Source organism: Harmonia axyridis, chromosome 1 (genome assembly GCF_914767665.1).
Source record: "Harmonia axyridis chromosome 1, icHarAxyr1.1, whole genome shotgun sequence".
Lineage (NCBI taxonomy): Eukaryota > Metazoa > Arthropoda > Insecta > Coleoptera > Coccinellidae > Harmonia > Harmonia axyridis.
The window spans coordinates 4,144,243-4,161,474 of NC_059501.1; the positions used below are offsets into that span (position 1 = coordinate 4,144,243).

The following is a 17,232-nucleotide window of genomic DNA, read 5'->3' on the forward strand; positions in this document are numbered from 1 at the left end:
GTAAGATAGATGTACACGAACTAGAAGGAGATCCAAATTACAACAAAAGATTCTTAGTAACAGCACCAATAGATAAAAAAGACTCCCTATATGATACGTCCTTTTGGCCAGAAGGAGTGGGAATCAAGAGATTCGACTTCAGAAGGCACAAAGAATTCTTGAAAAAGAATTTTTTATAGAGTACAATCAGGGGCACAACACCTACCCAAATAGATACTTCTCCATCTTGCACCAAAATGTCCAGTCCCTATCCAACTCAATAAATATAATAGAGGATACAATAAAAGATCTTGAAGTTCTTAACGCACTTTGCTTAACTGAACATTGGAGAGACAAACAACAACTCAGCAATCATGGTATCCAAGACTTCATACTTGCAAGCTCCTTCTGCAGATCCCTAAATAAACATGGAGGTAGTGCAATCTACCTAAGAAGAGGCACAGCTTACCAAGAAAGACAAGATATAGTAAAAATGTCAATAGAAAAGGTTATGGAAATATCATCAGTTGAGATCAGGACCCACTCGGGAAACATAATACTGCTATCCATCTATTCCCCTCCAAATGAAACCAGACTATTCCTCAAGAAAATAGAAGAAGTACTTGATATGATATCCTGGACAAAGAACACAGTTATTATTGCAGGAGACTTTAACATCAACATACTTGATAAGGAAAATAGGAACACAAAGGACTTTCTCGAGCTCCTAAACTCGTATGGCATAATACCAACAATAGAAGTACCGACAAGAACCACATCTACCAGTAGCACATGCATAGACAACATAGCTACAAACCATAAAAACTATACAGCAAAAACAATACGAACAAACATTTCAGACCACGATACAGCTCAAATTTTAACAATAAAACACCAAATAGAGGATACTAATAAATATAAATACAAAAGAATTATGACACCGCATAGCATACAGGAGCTGAAAGAAAGATTGGAACAAGTAGATTGGGAAATTTTGAAGGATATCCCAGAGCAGGAGGTAGATCAACAATGGGCAACCTTTTCGAATATATTTAAACTCGAGATGGATTTTTCATGTCCCATGAAGAAATCAGTACTGAAGACCACCAAAAAATCAAAGCCTAAGAGCGAAAAACTAAGGAACTGTAAATCAAGACTGGACATACTACATACCTGCAAAATATACAACCCAGCATTTCAAGAACCGTACAAAGAAGCAAAAAGAGAATATGATCTTATTATCCAAGAGGAAAAACGCCAGAACTATGGAAAACAAATACTTGAATCGGACAACAAAACCAAAGCCCTGTGGAACACAGTTAAAAAAATTAAAGGTAGCACACACCAAAATACCGATATAACAGGAAATCCAAAAGAAATGGCAAATGAGTTCAACAGCTACTTCTCATCCATAACAACCAATAAAACCAACTGCAAAAAAAATTTAGAACCCCACTGTAAGATCCCAGGCGCTACATCTAACCTCAAACTTCGATCAATATCTGAAGAAGAAACCATGAAAATAATAAGTATGTTGAAGAACAAAAATAGCTGTGGCACTGATGGTATCCCAATGAAGCTTGCAAAAGAGTGCACAAGACAGATTGCAGGTCCTCTCACATATCTCATAAACACGTCTATGAAAAATGGCATATTCCCAGAGATTTTCAAGACGGCACTGATTAAGCCGATATACAAAAAAGGGGAATTAAATAAACCAGAGAGCTATAGACCGATAAGTATCCTCCCAACATTTTCGAAAATATTAGAAATGGCCATCTGTATGCAACTAACTTCATACCTGATAGAAGAGGATATCTTGACGTCCTGCCAACATGGATACCTAAAAGGAAAATCAACACAGACTGCAGTATTTGAGTTTATCACTGAGGTTTTGAGTGCTCTGGAGGACTCCCAGATCATGATTACATTAATGCTGGACTTGTCGAAGGCATTTGATAGCCTATCCCATGATCTCGTCTTTGATAAACTTCAGTCATATGGTATAAAGGGAACAGAACTAAACTGGTTTAAGTCCTACCTGACAAATCGTAGACACAGAGTGGTAATTTTCCAGAACAACGAGGAAACATTGTCAGATGTAGCACCTACTGAGCTGGGCGTGCCACAGGGAAGTATATTGGGCCCCATACTCTTTATCATCTTCCTTAACGATCTGTCCATGATAACTGACTCTAAACCATATATAAAGATGATAAATTATGCAGATGACACCGATTTGAGTATAAAAGCAGATACTTTTCCGGAAACAGCCAACTTAGTGAAGACAACATTAGCTCAAGCAAGTGAATGGTTCAAAGACAACAACCTACAAATGAATACGGAGAAGACAAAAGCAATCCTTTTCAAGACTACACATGCAGGCTTTCAGACGCCAACAAACATCCAAATGACAAACTCCACTGTACACCTGCAGAAATCTGGACATTTCTTAGGCCTTCACATAGATGAATCCCTCAATTGGAACGAACATATCTCGGAACTACGAACAAATCTGAGCTCTATCTGCTACACATTGGGAGTCCTCAGGAAACATCTTGACTCCACATCTTTGAAAACGATATACCAGGCGGTCTTTGAGTCAAAGATGAGGTATGGGATCTTGTTCTACGGAAGCTCCAGCAACATGACAGCCATATTAAAGATGCAAAAGAGAGCCATTCGGGTGATGTTTGGTATGAGGAGAATTGAATCCTGCAGGGGGATATTTCGGGAAAATGGCCTCCTAACTGCACCTGCAATCCATATCCAGGAGTGCCTACTTTTCGTGTTCAAAAATAGGCATTACTTCAAGGAGAAAACAGCTAGTCAATATGAAACGAGAACGACCACACTAAAATACCCAAAGCACAGGTTAACCCTAACTGAGAAAGGACCAGAGTACAGATGTATACGTTATTACAACAAAATTGCGAACTACATAAGAGAAGAATCATCCCTGAAACATCTAAAGAAACTCGTATACAAGCTCCTGCTGAAGATTGAACCCTACACGATTGAGGAATTCTTGAACTATGCAATCTGAGTGCAAGCCTTCTATGACACTGTTTCATGTCGAGTAAGTTCATTCGAGAATGTATTTTCCTTTGCGTGAAATAAAGCATATTATTATTATTATTATTATTATAGAATTCTGTATGTGTACTCACCATAACCTAGTTCGAGCCATTCTTCACAGATAGCACCACCGAGTCGTAGAAAAAATTCGATGCTCAAATTCGAAATCTATGAAGTTGAAACCACTCAAATAACACAAAAATATGTTCAGATTCGATTGGTTCTGGTTACGCGATTGAAATTAAGTTTCGCACAAAGTTTGTAATAGTAATTTAAATTCAAAAGGAAATTTTCATTTCGCTCAAATCTGCAGTTTTGAAATAATCAAGAAAACAATATTTCAAACGGTCATATTTACGGAACCCCTAGTCCATAGAGCCTAACGACGAAATGATAAAAGGTGCTCTTTTGCTATAGGTATTCAAATAATTTAATTTTTTGAAAGCTGGGTGTTATACAATATATGCAAGTTTGGAATTTGATGAAAATCAGTATCGTAAGATCTGCAATTTTCGAAATGTTCAAAGTTGAATTCTATCTTCATAAATTGGATGGATCTTACAAAAATAAAATAGATATCGAATTTTGCATTTTATTGAAAATCCATTCATACTATTGTAAATCATACAATAAATGGGAAATCTAACTGATCATTTTGAATTTCGACAACTTTCACAAGACTACAGCAACATTCATTCCACATTTTCCTTAAATTCTAAATTGTTAAGCACAACACATACGTTATAACACTCTATTCCTAAATCAACAGAAATTTAAGATTTATAATCTCTCTTACGAATTTTTCAAATGATTTTGGTCGAAATGTAGCAGCTATTTCAAAATGCGTTAACACACTAGTAATTTAACCAATAATTTACAAATTGCCATATCAGTGCATTGAAACTACCAACAAATTCGTGTGATTAATCTTCCTATACAAGGTTTCAAGATACCCAACAAACAGAGGGACTTGAATCTGTCGTTTACACATTTTGAAAAAGCCGTAGACAAGTGTATTTGTCAAAATTCAAGGAAAAATTCTATTCCTGAAGTGTATTCAACAAATAGAATAATCGGAAAAGTTTTGTACATCTTATTGACTGGACTATATTCTAAATTTCATCTGTATTTCTTGAATATACTAATATACAGGACGATTCTCAACAGAAGAAAATAAAAAGTAATATTTTCCCTGAACAAAATGTTGAGAATCGTCAAAGATAGTCTTACCTGGCACGTTTTAATCAAATATACAAGTTTAGTGTACAACCTCACTCCTCACACCTTTCAGAGTTCAATGAAGTTCATACTTTTGCATCTACACAGTTCACATATCTTCAATAACTACATTTAGTCAAAATAACATTTTATTAACAAAACCCATATCATCAAGATCAATTCACGGCATTCTGATCTATTCATAAGTATAGAATAAAACAAAATTTATTATAACTTCTGGAAATACCACGAAAAGAAGTTACAATAAAAAAGGAAATTTTTTTTTTGAAGTGTTGAAATTTCATTTTTAAATAGAAACCAATTCAAATTAACTGAGGACTAGAGTAATCACACTCTTGTTCATGGATTTTTTTCAATTGGCTTTTGTTTTGACAACAAAGTTGTAGTCAGAATGTACAGGTTACTAACTACAAGTAAAAAAAAAGTAATCATTTTGCATTAATTAGTAACCTGTGATTTCTGATGATGACAACTTTGTTGTCAAAACTTGTGTCAAAGGCTGACTAAAAAATCTAGGGGACAAGAGTGTGGTAACTTCGGCTGTCACATACTGAAACAAGGTTATGTAAAAAAGGCAACAAACATGTCAGAAATTGACCTTGGAAAATTTTCTAGACAAGTCCTACAAAAATTCAATTTCAAGTTTTTTCTGAATAATATCATTATTGATTTAGTACTCGCAAATTTTCAAACCAAAATATTTTTATTCAGTATAAACTCAAAGGGGTGAAAATTCACCTCAAAAAGAGACATTGTAAGAGTTAATGTTGCACGGTGTGTCAAAATTTTGGGAAGAAGAGATAAAGAAACTTATTTGTGACATTGATCGACATCATTATTGTTATACAAATGTATAACAACAAAAACATAAAGTTCATTTACTATTTCTGCGATAAGGACAAATTTGTATAAATTCAATGACTTTTGCAAATCTCCCTAAATAAATTACGCTTTTAGTAAATAAATATTAAAAAAATATTTTTTATCACACATGATCGGTAGAAAACAAATTTGTGCTTCAGATCATAACCAATTCTCTCAAATCCATTTAAGGAAACAATTAAATATTTCACATATTATTATATTATGTCATATCCGAAATATCTTCTTTTTATTTATGGATTTACATCTCTTCTCATCTTCACATTGCCTATCAAAACCTAAAAGGACTGAGAATAAAGTTGCTTGATTTCATGTAAATATTTATCTTTGTTGTATCTTCCCCCTGGTGGAGATTATATTTTTGCTTTCTTTCTTATATTTTTGGATCTTTTTCAAAGTTAATTATCCACGTTCAAAAGAGTGCTAAAGAAGAATCTCTAATGAATTACTCAATGAATTGTGAATTGATTTTCTCGAGTTCTTGTTGTTGACTTTCGAATAATTGATATTTAATTTGATTACCTATATTGTATTTTTTTTTTATCACATGTAATTTGAAGTTGTTTTTTTGCATGATATGGCATACTATTTGAGTAATTACTGTTTCTGGAATTATCCTGTATGTATTCCTATTTATCATAAATAAAATTTAAAAAAATCTGAACGTCTCAATTCGATGTCACAAACAGTTTGATATGAATAGTGAATTACTTAGTATACTTATAAATATTATCTTTGCAATATTCCACCTAACAAAAATATCTAAATGAAAAATTTTAATATCATTGCATATGCTAATAAATAATGTCAGATTTCTAGGTACAGTGAACAATATGAAAAAGTGAAAATAATATTCTATACAATTTATTATTGGACTTATCATGTAAGGTGATAATAAAATAATCTTCATATTCTATTTAAATCTTACTCTATACTGCACTATTTCTTTGCCGAAGACCTCTTAGGCGTTTTCTTTTTTGCAGATGTTGATACTTTTCCTGTTGTTTTTGCTGTCTTCGATGGGGTAGGTTTCGTTTCTTTTGTTTCTTCTGTAACAGAAAATAGTACTTGCAAACCTCACCTAAGAACCTAAAAATCAAAAAGATACCAAACCTAATTCAAAAGTTCCGTACATCAATTTTGACAATCAAAAAATTTTTATGAATCCTTTTCTACATAACATTTGAAAAAATAAAGAGTGTTTTTTTTAGAGCTATAGAACTTTAAATTGCAATAAAACAACAATGGATTATTCGATTGACATGAATTTTATTTATCCGCAAGATGATCTTGTGGCATTACATTTTAAATATGATTTCTGGCATATGACCGCCACGGCTGGCTCGGATGTAGTCCAATTTTCGATGACTTTTTCCAACATTTGTGGCCGTATATCGGCAATAACACGGCGAATATTGTCTTCCAAATGGTCAAGGGTTTGTGGCTTATCCGCATAGACCAATGACTTTACATAGCCCCACAGAAAGTAGTCTAGCGGTGTTAAATCACAAGATCTTGGAGGCCAATTCACAGGTCCAAAACGTGAAATTAGGCGGTCACCAAACGTGTCTTTCAATAAATCGATTGTGGCACGAGCTGTGTGACATGTTGCGCCGTCTTTTTGGAACCACAGCTCCTGGACATCTTGGTTGTTCAATTCAGGAATGAAAAAGTTAGTAATCATGGCTCTATACCGATCACCATTGACGGCAACGTTCTGGCCATCACCGTTTTTGAAGAAGTACGGACCAATGATTCCACCAGCCCATAAAGCGCACCAAACAGTCAGTTTTTCTGGATGTAAATGTGTTTCGACATACACTTGAGGATTAGCTTCACTCCAAATGCGGCAGTTTTGTTTGTTGACGTAGCCATTCAACTAAAAGTGCGCTTCATTGCTAAACAAAATAAAATGGACGAAGTGTGCGATACGTATTCCGCACAGAACCATTATTTTCGAAATAAAATTGCACTATTTGCAAGCGGTGTTCAGGCGTGAGTCTATTCATGATGAATTGCCAAACCAAACTGAGAATAAAGCACTTGACAGCTGTTAAATCGGTCGCCATCTTGAACAGCAATGCCAACTTAAAGTTATATACCCCGAAAAAAACACCCGTTCCGCTCTGAAGAATATTTCGAAAATAACTTTCGCTCTCTTTTAAAAGGAATTCCGTATATTTTTTTTTATGTGATGTAGAATAAGGAATTTTTTTTCATCCAGGATAAGGTTTTGAATTGTTTAATAATTAATAACAAATGAGAGTTTTCAGGGGCCTCTAGCCTATAGAAAAACTTGCAATCTGTGCGAATCTGGGATATTTCAACACGATTTTGTTTTACAAGGTACGGCAGAATGAACAGATTTGCCAAAAAATGTTTATTCCAAAAATAAGAAACATGTATACTCACTTTTAACAGGTGTTTGTACTTTGGAAGTTTGTACTACACTTTTCCTAGCAACTTTCGCCAATGCCCTAGCCTTTTTCTGATCCACTTTCGGACTAACCGGAGTCACTTTGGTACTGTTTATCGTGTCGCTTCTCCTCTTGGCCCTGTCTGTCCTACTGCCACTGGGTGTCTTGGAGGCCAGTGCAGGAGAAGACGCAGCCTTCTTGCCAGTAGCTGGAGTCTCTTTCTTGGGAGCTGCTTTTCTGGTTGGTTTGGGGGTAGTTTTAGCCACTTTGGGTGTGTCTGCCGAAGGCTTACTTGGACTTCTACTACTGGTCCTGGTTGATTTCAATGGAGATGTGGCCTTCCTCTTTTTTGTCCTTTTGTTCAGCTGGTTTTCATCTTTGTACAGAGATAAATCCACTGAAGGATGATTAATAAATTTAAAAAAAAGCAAAAACAACATTCGAAACATAACTAAAATGAATTTGTATTTTCCGATAGACAGTATTGATGAGGTTAAGAAGGAATTTTGAATAGCTACTACTATATATCTCAAACCCTCTATAATTATTCAGTGATTTTCATGAAGTTACTCAAAAAAAAAAATGAAAAAGTAGAATGCAAAGAGGCCATTCAAATTTAATTTTGAACTTGGTGCCTGTGATGTCACTTGGAAGAATTAACAATTAAATGTCAAATTGTTTGTTTCTATTGTTGATCCAACAGTTATTTTTTTTTGTCAAGATCGTTCTATCATTTAATAGTATTTCATTGTAAAAACCATTTTGATTCATTACATTCTTACTACCAAAATATGTTTAAGGTTAGAATCCAATGTTGTTTTAAATAACCTTAGTTTTTATAAACTTTCATGGAGAAAATAGATCTGTTCAAACTATCTTTCAAAAGAAAAAAAGAAATATGTATTTATTGTAGAAATTAGAGAATTCGCAACACTAAATGTAAAGGAAACGTCTATTTTATTTCAGACAAAACAAGCAAGTGTCAATATTCCTGACAACTTAAATCTAGATGGCACTGAAATATAAAATTCTATGTATATCTACTTGGACGAGTTTCTTGATTGGAAAACTCATCTTTTCCATAAACTGAGCTGATGCTTGGGATTTTAATCGAACGTACGCGAATTTTACAGAAACTAATTCTGTGACTATAGCGCGTAGAAATTTCCCCAATATTCTAGGTTTTCGTCACTTAATGATGGGCAAAGCATTCCCCTCTTTAGGAAAGTGCTTTGAAAAGCCATTCAAAACAAGGCCAATTTAAGGATAACACTATTCTATGAATCGGTGTATATTTTAAAGTTTCTATGAATTTCTTTTACTTCCCAAGTTAGCTTTCCATGAATTTGAACAACAAGTATTCAAAGCAAATGCAATAATGCAACAATAATAAATTACTTACATCCATCAGGATGCTCCTCATTCACCGTTGGTGAAGGGATCTCTTCTCCCTTCTCTGCAGCTAAAGATCGCTTCAGAATACTGTCCGTCCTCTCTTTCTCTGCGGGAGGTAGTCTGAATTTGCCCTTCTCTATCCTTCCTAAATTTAGATTTGTCAATATACAGTCGAAGTCTGAAAATGAAACAGAAATGTTAACCTCGAAAATCACACTTAAAATAACCAATACCGACCTGTATGATCGTAAAAGTCAGGTATGTATATTTGATTGGTTTTATCGTTTTTGTCGAGCGATAACCATCTTATTCTTATTTTCGCTGAAGATTTGTAGATATTCTGAACAGCTTGACATACATAAAAACTGCCTTCTGGATTCCTAACTGCCAAAAATTCGTTCCTAGAAATGAAGAAACAAGTTTTTTTCTGTTTTCAAATAACCAGGTTATAGAATTTTCAAACTTACTTAAAAAATACTATCAATTTTTCATCATTTGTCTTGTTCCTTTGAGATGCCGTTATTTTAGTTATAATTTCCAATTCCGGTAACGGACTCTGGTAAGGTTGTGTCCTTATCCGGGCCCTCTTACTTTTACTTGTTGAAGGTGATTTTTGAGATTGACTTGGTTTCGGATCGCTCTTCGCAGGTTTGGAGTCTTCCTCGTTCTTTGTCCCCCTGGATGCTTTTCGTGGATTTGAACGTTTGGGTGTTGTTTTCTATATGGAAATAAAGAGATAATTAACGTTTGAAGGAATACAGTAATGGTTTTACTTGAAAATACAATACAATGATGAGTAAAAATTTTATATTTGACTTATTTTGTTATTCTAATCTACAATTCACTGAAACAATCTAGGGTATGGTCCGTAAATCGCCTAGAATTTCAGAGCGGTTAATAGTGGTTTTCAATGTTTGAACCTGCTTCGTATTTACGGACCGCTTGACACTTGTCAATGGTCAACTAAATTTTTCATTGACAGAATTTTGGAGGTTATAAATGGTTGATGTCTTTTAATTTGTAAATAACTTATATTTCTTAATGGCTCTGAAGTGTATTTGTTTCATAATTAAAATAATAAAGTTTTTGGGTGTTGGATGTCATGGAAAATATTCATAAACAATAATCTGAAAATTAAAATGACAACTGTCAACCGGAGTGGGCGTGGTTACGGATCCTAACCAGAATAAAAGTACGGTTGCTCTGATGACAGGTAACTCACCAAAGTTTGGGAAAATAGTCACCGGTTTTTGACATATACAAACAAGCAACTTACTAACCATAGTAACCAAGGTGATATACGGACCATACCTCTACCAAGTTCATATCTTTCTGGACTATTCATGTTTTAGTTTCAAATAAACATCATCACTAGCTAATAACACACACAAATCCTCACAGGATAGCTACATGATGCCAAATGAGATCAAGGAGGATTCAGGAAGCACAGCAAGATGTTTTAAGTGCCCTATGATCACTATCAACTACAGTCAAATAGGATAAAGCGAGGGGCTGTATATTATGGATGTACCTTCATACAACTGAATCTCGATATCCGTATGCACATTTGTGTATAATAGAAACAAAAAAAAAAAAAAGAAAGTGACAAAACTAGCACTTTTTAAACTTGTTAGGAAAATAATTATTTCCCAAACCGAATATTCATGATACCAAAGCAACAGTAAAAAAACATGCTACCAACCTCTTTAGCCTCTGCTTCCACACTCTCCAAAACAGCTTTCTCACTATCGTTGGGCGTGTTTGCACTCTCCAGCTCTGCAACTGATGGTTCTTTTTTATTATCACTAGTTTTTCCTTCATTGTCAGAAACTTTACCATCTTCCTTCACTTCGTCGTCCTTGCCGTCTTCAGTCTTTTTCTCACTTTGTACAGAAGCATCACTTTCGTTTTGTGCGGTTTCTTTGAGGGGAACGTTAGACGAATTCTCAGCCGTCTCGCTGTTCTGTTGCTGATCTGCAGGGCTTGCAGTGCTCTGGGCAGATGCCGACGTTTTCTGTCCGCTCTGTCCAGCGCTTTCTGTCGAGGTGTCCACCGTCTCTGGCTCGTTGGGTTTTTGGGGCTCCGCCACCTGTTTTGAGTGTAAAGGAGACTGTGTGGGTAGAGCGGGCGTGGCCGAAATTTCTTTAGGTGTGGTCACGTGATTTTCTTGGGCGTGATTGGATTTCTCTTCGGTTGTTCCATTGGACTGAGACTTGTCCATGTTATCTTCGGCTGCGTGGGGTGCAGATTGAGAGTTTGTTGCGGGGAGTGATTGAGATACTGGTGGCAACTGATTGGATGACTGCAGAAATGAAATGAGAAAATTGAATTATAATTGGGAATATAATAGATTAGGTAAAGACAATTATTTTTCACTTTTTTATTATTTTTCATAAAAAATGAGCATTCTAAAATGATTATTGACGATTTTCAATGATGGCAAACTAATATTTTAATATAATTCTTTTCATTTGAAGAAGAATCGTGGTAATCTGCAAAAAAACTAGTTCATTAAAAATTCATTCCTAACCTAACAGATTATAGTTTAGGTTAGGAATGATTTTTGATGGTTTTTATGCAGATTTCCACGATTCTACTTCAAATTTATTAAATTTTTTGAATTGTTTTTGAGAATGGGGTCATCAATCTTTATGCTTCAGACATCTTCAAGGGTGCTTTGAATTTGCCATTTCCTGGGTTTTTGGCATAACGTTTCTTCAAAAATTGATAATTCAAAAAGAAACTTTTTATTGGAAAACCCGTTACAATCAACAAGGACGAAAAGCATTGCTTACAACTGCTGAAGACATACTCCTGTCTAAAAAAATTTGTCCGTTCAAACAGGAAAAAAAATGGTGTTGGCCGACCTGCAATTTGACTTTTCAGGGGGAAAAGTTATGTTGAGTCTAAGATGTCTAAAATACTGGTGTGTTCACTGATTAGATTTTGTTTAAGATAATTCTGGCGATTCGCTCGGCATGGATCCCTTATCCCTTTTCTTCCTTAAGATGGCGCCATACAAAGAATTGACGCATCAACAGCATCATTTTAAAATTTTCATTTGTTCTGTCAAAAGTTGATCGACTTTTGATTTAACCTAAAAAGGACATTGACAGAAAGTTGACGTGAGCGCCATAAGAAAAGATGCGGAAATCAAGTGAAAAGGAACCAATACCATTAAAATCCAAGAAGGCTGGTCCCTTCAAAAGTCGCCACTTTAATCTAAAGGTTTTTCAAGAGTTAGTGAGCACACTAGTGCTTTAGACATCTTGGTTGAATCTGGGTTTGACACAAACTTTAAGAATAGGCATGCCCAGTCCAAGCAATCACCATCAGGCTCAGAAATAGACACAAAAAAGGCCAAGTACACTTTAGATTTCCATAAGCTGATTTGTATGATGGAGTCAAATTTGTAAATCATTTTAAATGGATTCTCTTTGTTGGTAAATCTTTACTTTTGAAAAAATCTTGTTTTCTTACATTTTGGGTGTGGCCCAGGCTGGTTTGGTAGCCTCCCTGATAGGACATATTCTTGGCGCCGCTGTACATCTGCTGACCAGAAGGCTGAGAAGGATTGTTAGGTATTGGATGATTACTAGCAGGTATCGGCTGGTTGCCTCCCATAAAGGAGTTGGGCACGTTTAAAGAATAATGATTTTGCTGATGGGTAGCTGGATGGTTGTGTGCTGCTGTAGGGTTACCATGGGACACCATCGGGTGGTGGTTAGGCGGCTGACCGTAGGATTGAGGGGGCCCTTGTTGGGGATGCATTGGCTTGTTCAACTGAGGGGGTACTGGTGAATTCTGTGCTACCGATGCTGGCTTCAAGACTGAACTCATAGTTTGAGTACTTCAGCAGACGAGATCTGAAACATTACAGTTGATATAAATCTATTCGTAAATCAAAAACTAATGAATGCACTTTTATGATCTTTGGATTTTTCCCTGACTAGAATAGGTGAATAACTATCAAATCATGGGAAAAATAAAAAAAAAATACAATTTTAAAATCATTTTTAAAGGTTATGAGACCTAGACAATCGATGTCAAGTTGCAGGTTATAAGTAAACGTCAGTTTGACATATATTATGTTGGCTGCCATTCATAGAACGCGGTCTACAAATTGTGCTAGGGTAACGAAAGCCTAATTTCACTAGTATCCTAATGATGATTGGTTAGGTTAAAATTAATTTGAGAATGATTTTCCAATGGAAATTTTTCAATTTAAAATGGTATAATCTTTTGACATTTCTTATTTTATTTAAGTTCAGTAATTCAATCATGGAAATAATGCCTCAACAACGTTTAGAATAGGTTAAATTGTTTTATAAAAATCAGTGCTCATTTCTGAATCCTGAGATAAATTTAAGAACAATTCAAAGACGACATTATTCAGTTGTTTCAATTCAAAAACCTATTAGTATCCACCAGATTATTATATTCTAAAATGTACGCCTGTAATGCTTCTCACCACAAATTAACTTTGATATTTTTTGAACATAAATAAATAAAATATTGTTTTTCACTGTTTAGGAATTGATAAAACTTTGCATATTCTTGAATGTCGGTATATCGATCGAATAGGTATAATAGCACCATTTTAATTGTTTTTCCGATAGTGGAAATTTTTAAGGTATGTCGTGCCAAATTGCAATATGGTAGAAGTCCATTTTTATGAGTTTATTGAATGCTTGAGAAATAATCAAGAAAATATAATAAAACGGCTCTTCCATTGAACATAGGAATAACGGAAAATGTTCTGGCTTTAATTTTTCTTATTGTCTTCATTTATTTTATGGATTTTATGTAGTAATTAGCAGGCAGTTACTGAATGAATACATTTTTAAATATTTTGTACATGGAGAACATCCTGGTTTTATATTGTACATATCACATATTATTAATGAAAGCATATACATGTAGTATATTTATTTTAGCAATGGAATGACGTCACAGATGACGAATCTGAAATACCAACTATATCCACCCTGAAGTAGATATTTCTAATTTTTGTGTTGTTTCAACTCTTTGTTATGTGGCCAATATACTTGTTCTGATTGTGAGTATATATTACATTCGCCAAGTGGTTATTGTTGTTTTCGATTCAATGTTCAATACTAATATTTATCAGCGTTTATAAATATTGATTTCATAAGAATTGGAATGAATCATAATTAATCATTGAAAAATAATCTCCATATTTGTTTTTTAAGCATTAAACAGATTTTTTGGGCAACCTGGAAACGACATTTTCCTTCTATTGCTGAAGTCATGCCATTGCTTAAATAAATGGACCATGGTAATGTTCACTGGTCGTTTTTCAGTAGTTATTAAAAAAAAATTTAGGAAATAAAACTTCCATCAAAGAAATTGAAAAGGCATAACTAAACAAACAAGAGAAAAAGGCACAAAAAAAATCTGAAAATTTTATAATATGGTTTCTTACAGTAGAAAAATCCAACTATTTATAAAGAAGGTATAATATTTTTAGCAAAAGGATCGTTTTAAAAAAAGTCCGCTTTGAGACAGGGTGTTTCTTGTAGTCCTACTTTTTTGTGATGATTATACCAATTTATCGAATATTTATTAATCTTCGCTACATATTGGGCACATAAGTATCAAAACTTATAATAAATTTATTGCTCACATTTTACTAGTTTGATCTTTAAAATAATTTGAATTTTCCTGAGGATTACCAGAGAATTGTTTGAAATTTTTTTTTTCGAAATTGGTAGCAGAAACGACAAAACTATAAGAAACCAAAAAGTATAGTATTGGACCAAAGTTCCTTTTTACATATTTGTAAATTACCAGTTGTCAAAGAAAATTAAGTTCTGGAGGAAAGAAGCAGATACTATTCCGAAAAAATATCACCCTGTAGATTCAGCATATCGCATTATGAAAACTTTAATTAGGAATATATACATATATATGTGAAGGGAAGGTGTAATGAGAGAAAATCTTGAAAAAAAAAATAAAACTTCAACACCCTATATCTCGAAAACAAAGCGTTTATGTGCTCATGTTTATAGAACTTTATTTTCTTAAAATGATCCGAGGAATCTGTAATTTCCGTTTGTACCGCCAATTTAGGAACACCTGTATAGTTTTTCATTTTTATAAGAAGCTAGATAATATCATGTGAATGGAATGTGGGCATATATGTGGTCTTCAAGGGAACAATTGCCGCATGAATGGACCAGCGCTCCAAAGCTCTGATTTAGCCACAGTGCTTTCCTCATTTATATTCGATTTTCTGCTTGAATTTTCTGTTTCAAATTTCGCTATCAACACGAAATTCATCAACAATCCTGAAATACCTAGTTATTTCACATCTTAATGCAATAGGTATTTAATTTAGATCGAATTTCTATGTTCTTCCGTTCGAAAGTTATCTTGTTTACATCCGGACAGACAGAATCGAATTCTCATACGAATTCATCACCTTATCGTTTGAGACTATTTCCGGTCAAAATTCGAAAGTTTCTGACTGAAAAAAGATTCCGAAAATCCAGTATTCTTCAACTGCTGCACATTCAAAGCTTGCGTACTATTCAAACCAATCGGATTCGCGGAATTCATTAACACTTGAACCACTAGTTCCAGGATTAAAAGGTATTCAGCAAAATTCAAATTTTAGCCTTTAAAATTCAGGTATAATCGTTTATCCAAAACCTAATCTTTGAAAAAAAAAACGAAAATTGGATTATTCTTCCTTGAACGATCAATAGAAAACATTTTCAAAACATTGTTGTGTATTTCATCTTCTACACCAAAAATTTTGAAAAAAGCGACATCTATGTTCAACACTGTGAACACCCTAAACCGATTTGATTGACTGTCACAAAAATGGCGCCATTGACATCATTTGGCGCGTATTTCATCATTAGACAATTTATTACAATTCAATTGAGAGAGTAATTAATTTAATTAAAGTTGTTGAGATCTATAGGTTACATGTTTACAAGAACCAACAAGATAATATAATATTCAATCAGTTACATTGTTGAGTGTTGATTCAGATAGGTATTTTGACAGTATTTAGTCCACAAACAATATTTTTTTCGTGAATCGAAAATCAACAGAGAAAATCCTATTTGATTAATAATTCTTCGATCGCTATAGTTGTAATATTGATCACCTATTCAAACAGGGCAAATAATTCGCAATAAAAACAAGTTAAAACGATAATTTGGTTGAATTCCTTGCGAACACAGGCTCAAAAACATAAGAGGAAAGGGGGCGGGGCTCTAAAAATAATAAATAAAGTCAATAGATGAGGTTACCAACACTCCGTTACTCGTAATTGTTTTTTTTTGCTTCTTGAAATCACTTTCTTTTATATTGATAGAGATAAAACATCGAAAATTTATTGAAAATAGTAACGATTTTCACGTATTCTGGATTCAACGTAATTCTAATCATCAATAAAGAGCCTAATAACTATTTTACAACCATATTATATGAGATAAAATCTCGGCATTCGGTAAACTGTAGGAAACTTGGCTTTCCTAGATAGAGTCATGTTCTATTGCTCAACAGAACGCAGGTAAAAAAAATGTCAACGCCACAGGCGATGAAACAAATTGAAGCCGAAATATCAGAAAATTATGCAAAAATTATTTCGGTTAACTCTATATTCAAGTTGTTCATGAACATATAAACATTCCATGAAAATAAAACAACTGAAGCATCTTGGCCTCCTGGATTCGATATTTTGACAGATAAGTAGGTAAACCTACACAAGAAGCTGTGTGGCTTATGCTTTATTAATAACGATTGAAATGCTTTTCAATCTAAACTCAAATGAACATTGAGACAAACGTAACAATTTCCAAAAAAAAATAGTTAGAGAAATCTTTAATCGGTATATATCCACACCAAAAAGTATTGACGATATTGTTTACGCGATCAACTGGGTTGTGATCACATACGAGTACACCTCATTTCCTAACCATATGGGAACTACATATGAACTTTTCACAAACTTCTCAATGTTAAAAAACGTAAATTTTTACTTACTTGAGCACATTTTAACACTAAAACTCAAAAAATAAAGCAGGCATAGACGGCTATGGCGTCTATTCTATTCTCTATTGGTCTTCTTTCGCTACGTAGCACGTTCGAACCGAAAAATTTTCGTACCCTATTTCCTTCCTTGTCACTCTCATGAATATATGTACGATTATTTCGCTCATCAATACCTTGCGGCGCATGCAAGGTGAGTATATTTGGCAACGTT

The 17,232-nt window shown here is 34.1% G+C and overlaps 1 protein-coding gene across 4 annotated transcripts; it reads right to left on the reverse strand.

The window, feature by feature from the left end:
* Positions 1–3,635: 3,635 nt before the first annotated feature.
* Positions 3,636–17,170, reverse strand: LOC123686860 (proteoglycan 4-like). 4 transcript variants are annotated; one of them, XM_045627000.1, is made up of 9 exons: positions 17,013–17,170; positions 12,471–12,856; positions 10,827–11,292; positions 10,693–10,772; positions 9,458–9,708; positions 9,228–9,391; positions 8,998–9,168; positions 7,591–7,992; positions 3,636–6,227 (listed from the first exon to the last, which is right to left on the reverse strand). In XM_045627000.1, exons 2-9 carry the CDS (start codon positions 12,828–12,830, stop codon positions 6,118–6,120), a joined length of 2,004 nt encoding a protein of 667 aa, XP_045482956.1. In that variant the 5' UTR covers positions 12,831–12,856; positions 17,013–17,170; the 3' UTR covers positions 3,636–6,117. The 4 variants fall into 4 exon arrangements, with proteins under 4 accessions (XP_045482956.1, XP_045482955.1, XP_045482954.1 ...); XM_045626999.1 differs by having other exon boundaries at positions 7,591–7,971; positions 10,693–11,292; XM_045626998.1 differs by having other exon boundaries at positions 10,693–11,292.
* Positions 17,171–17,232: the final 62 nt, after the last annotated feature.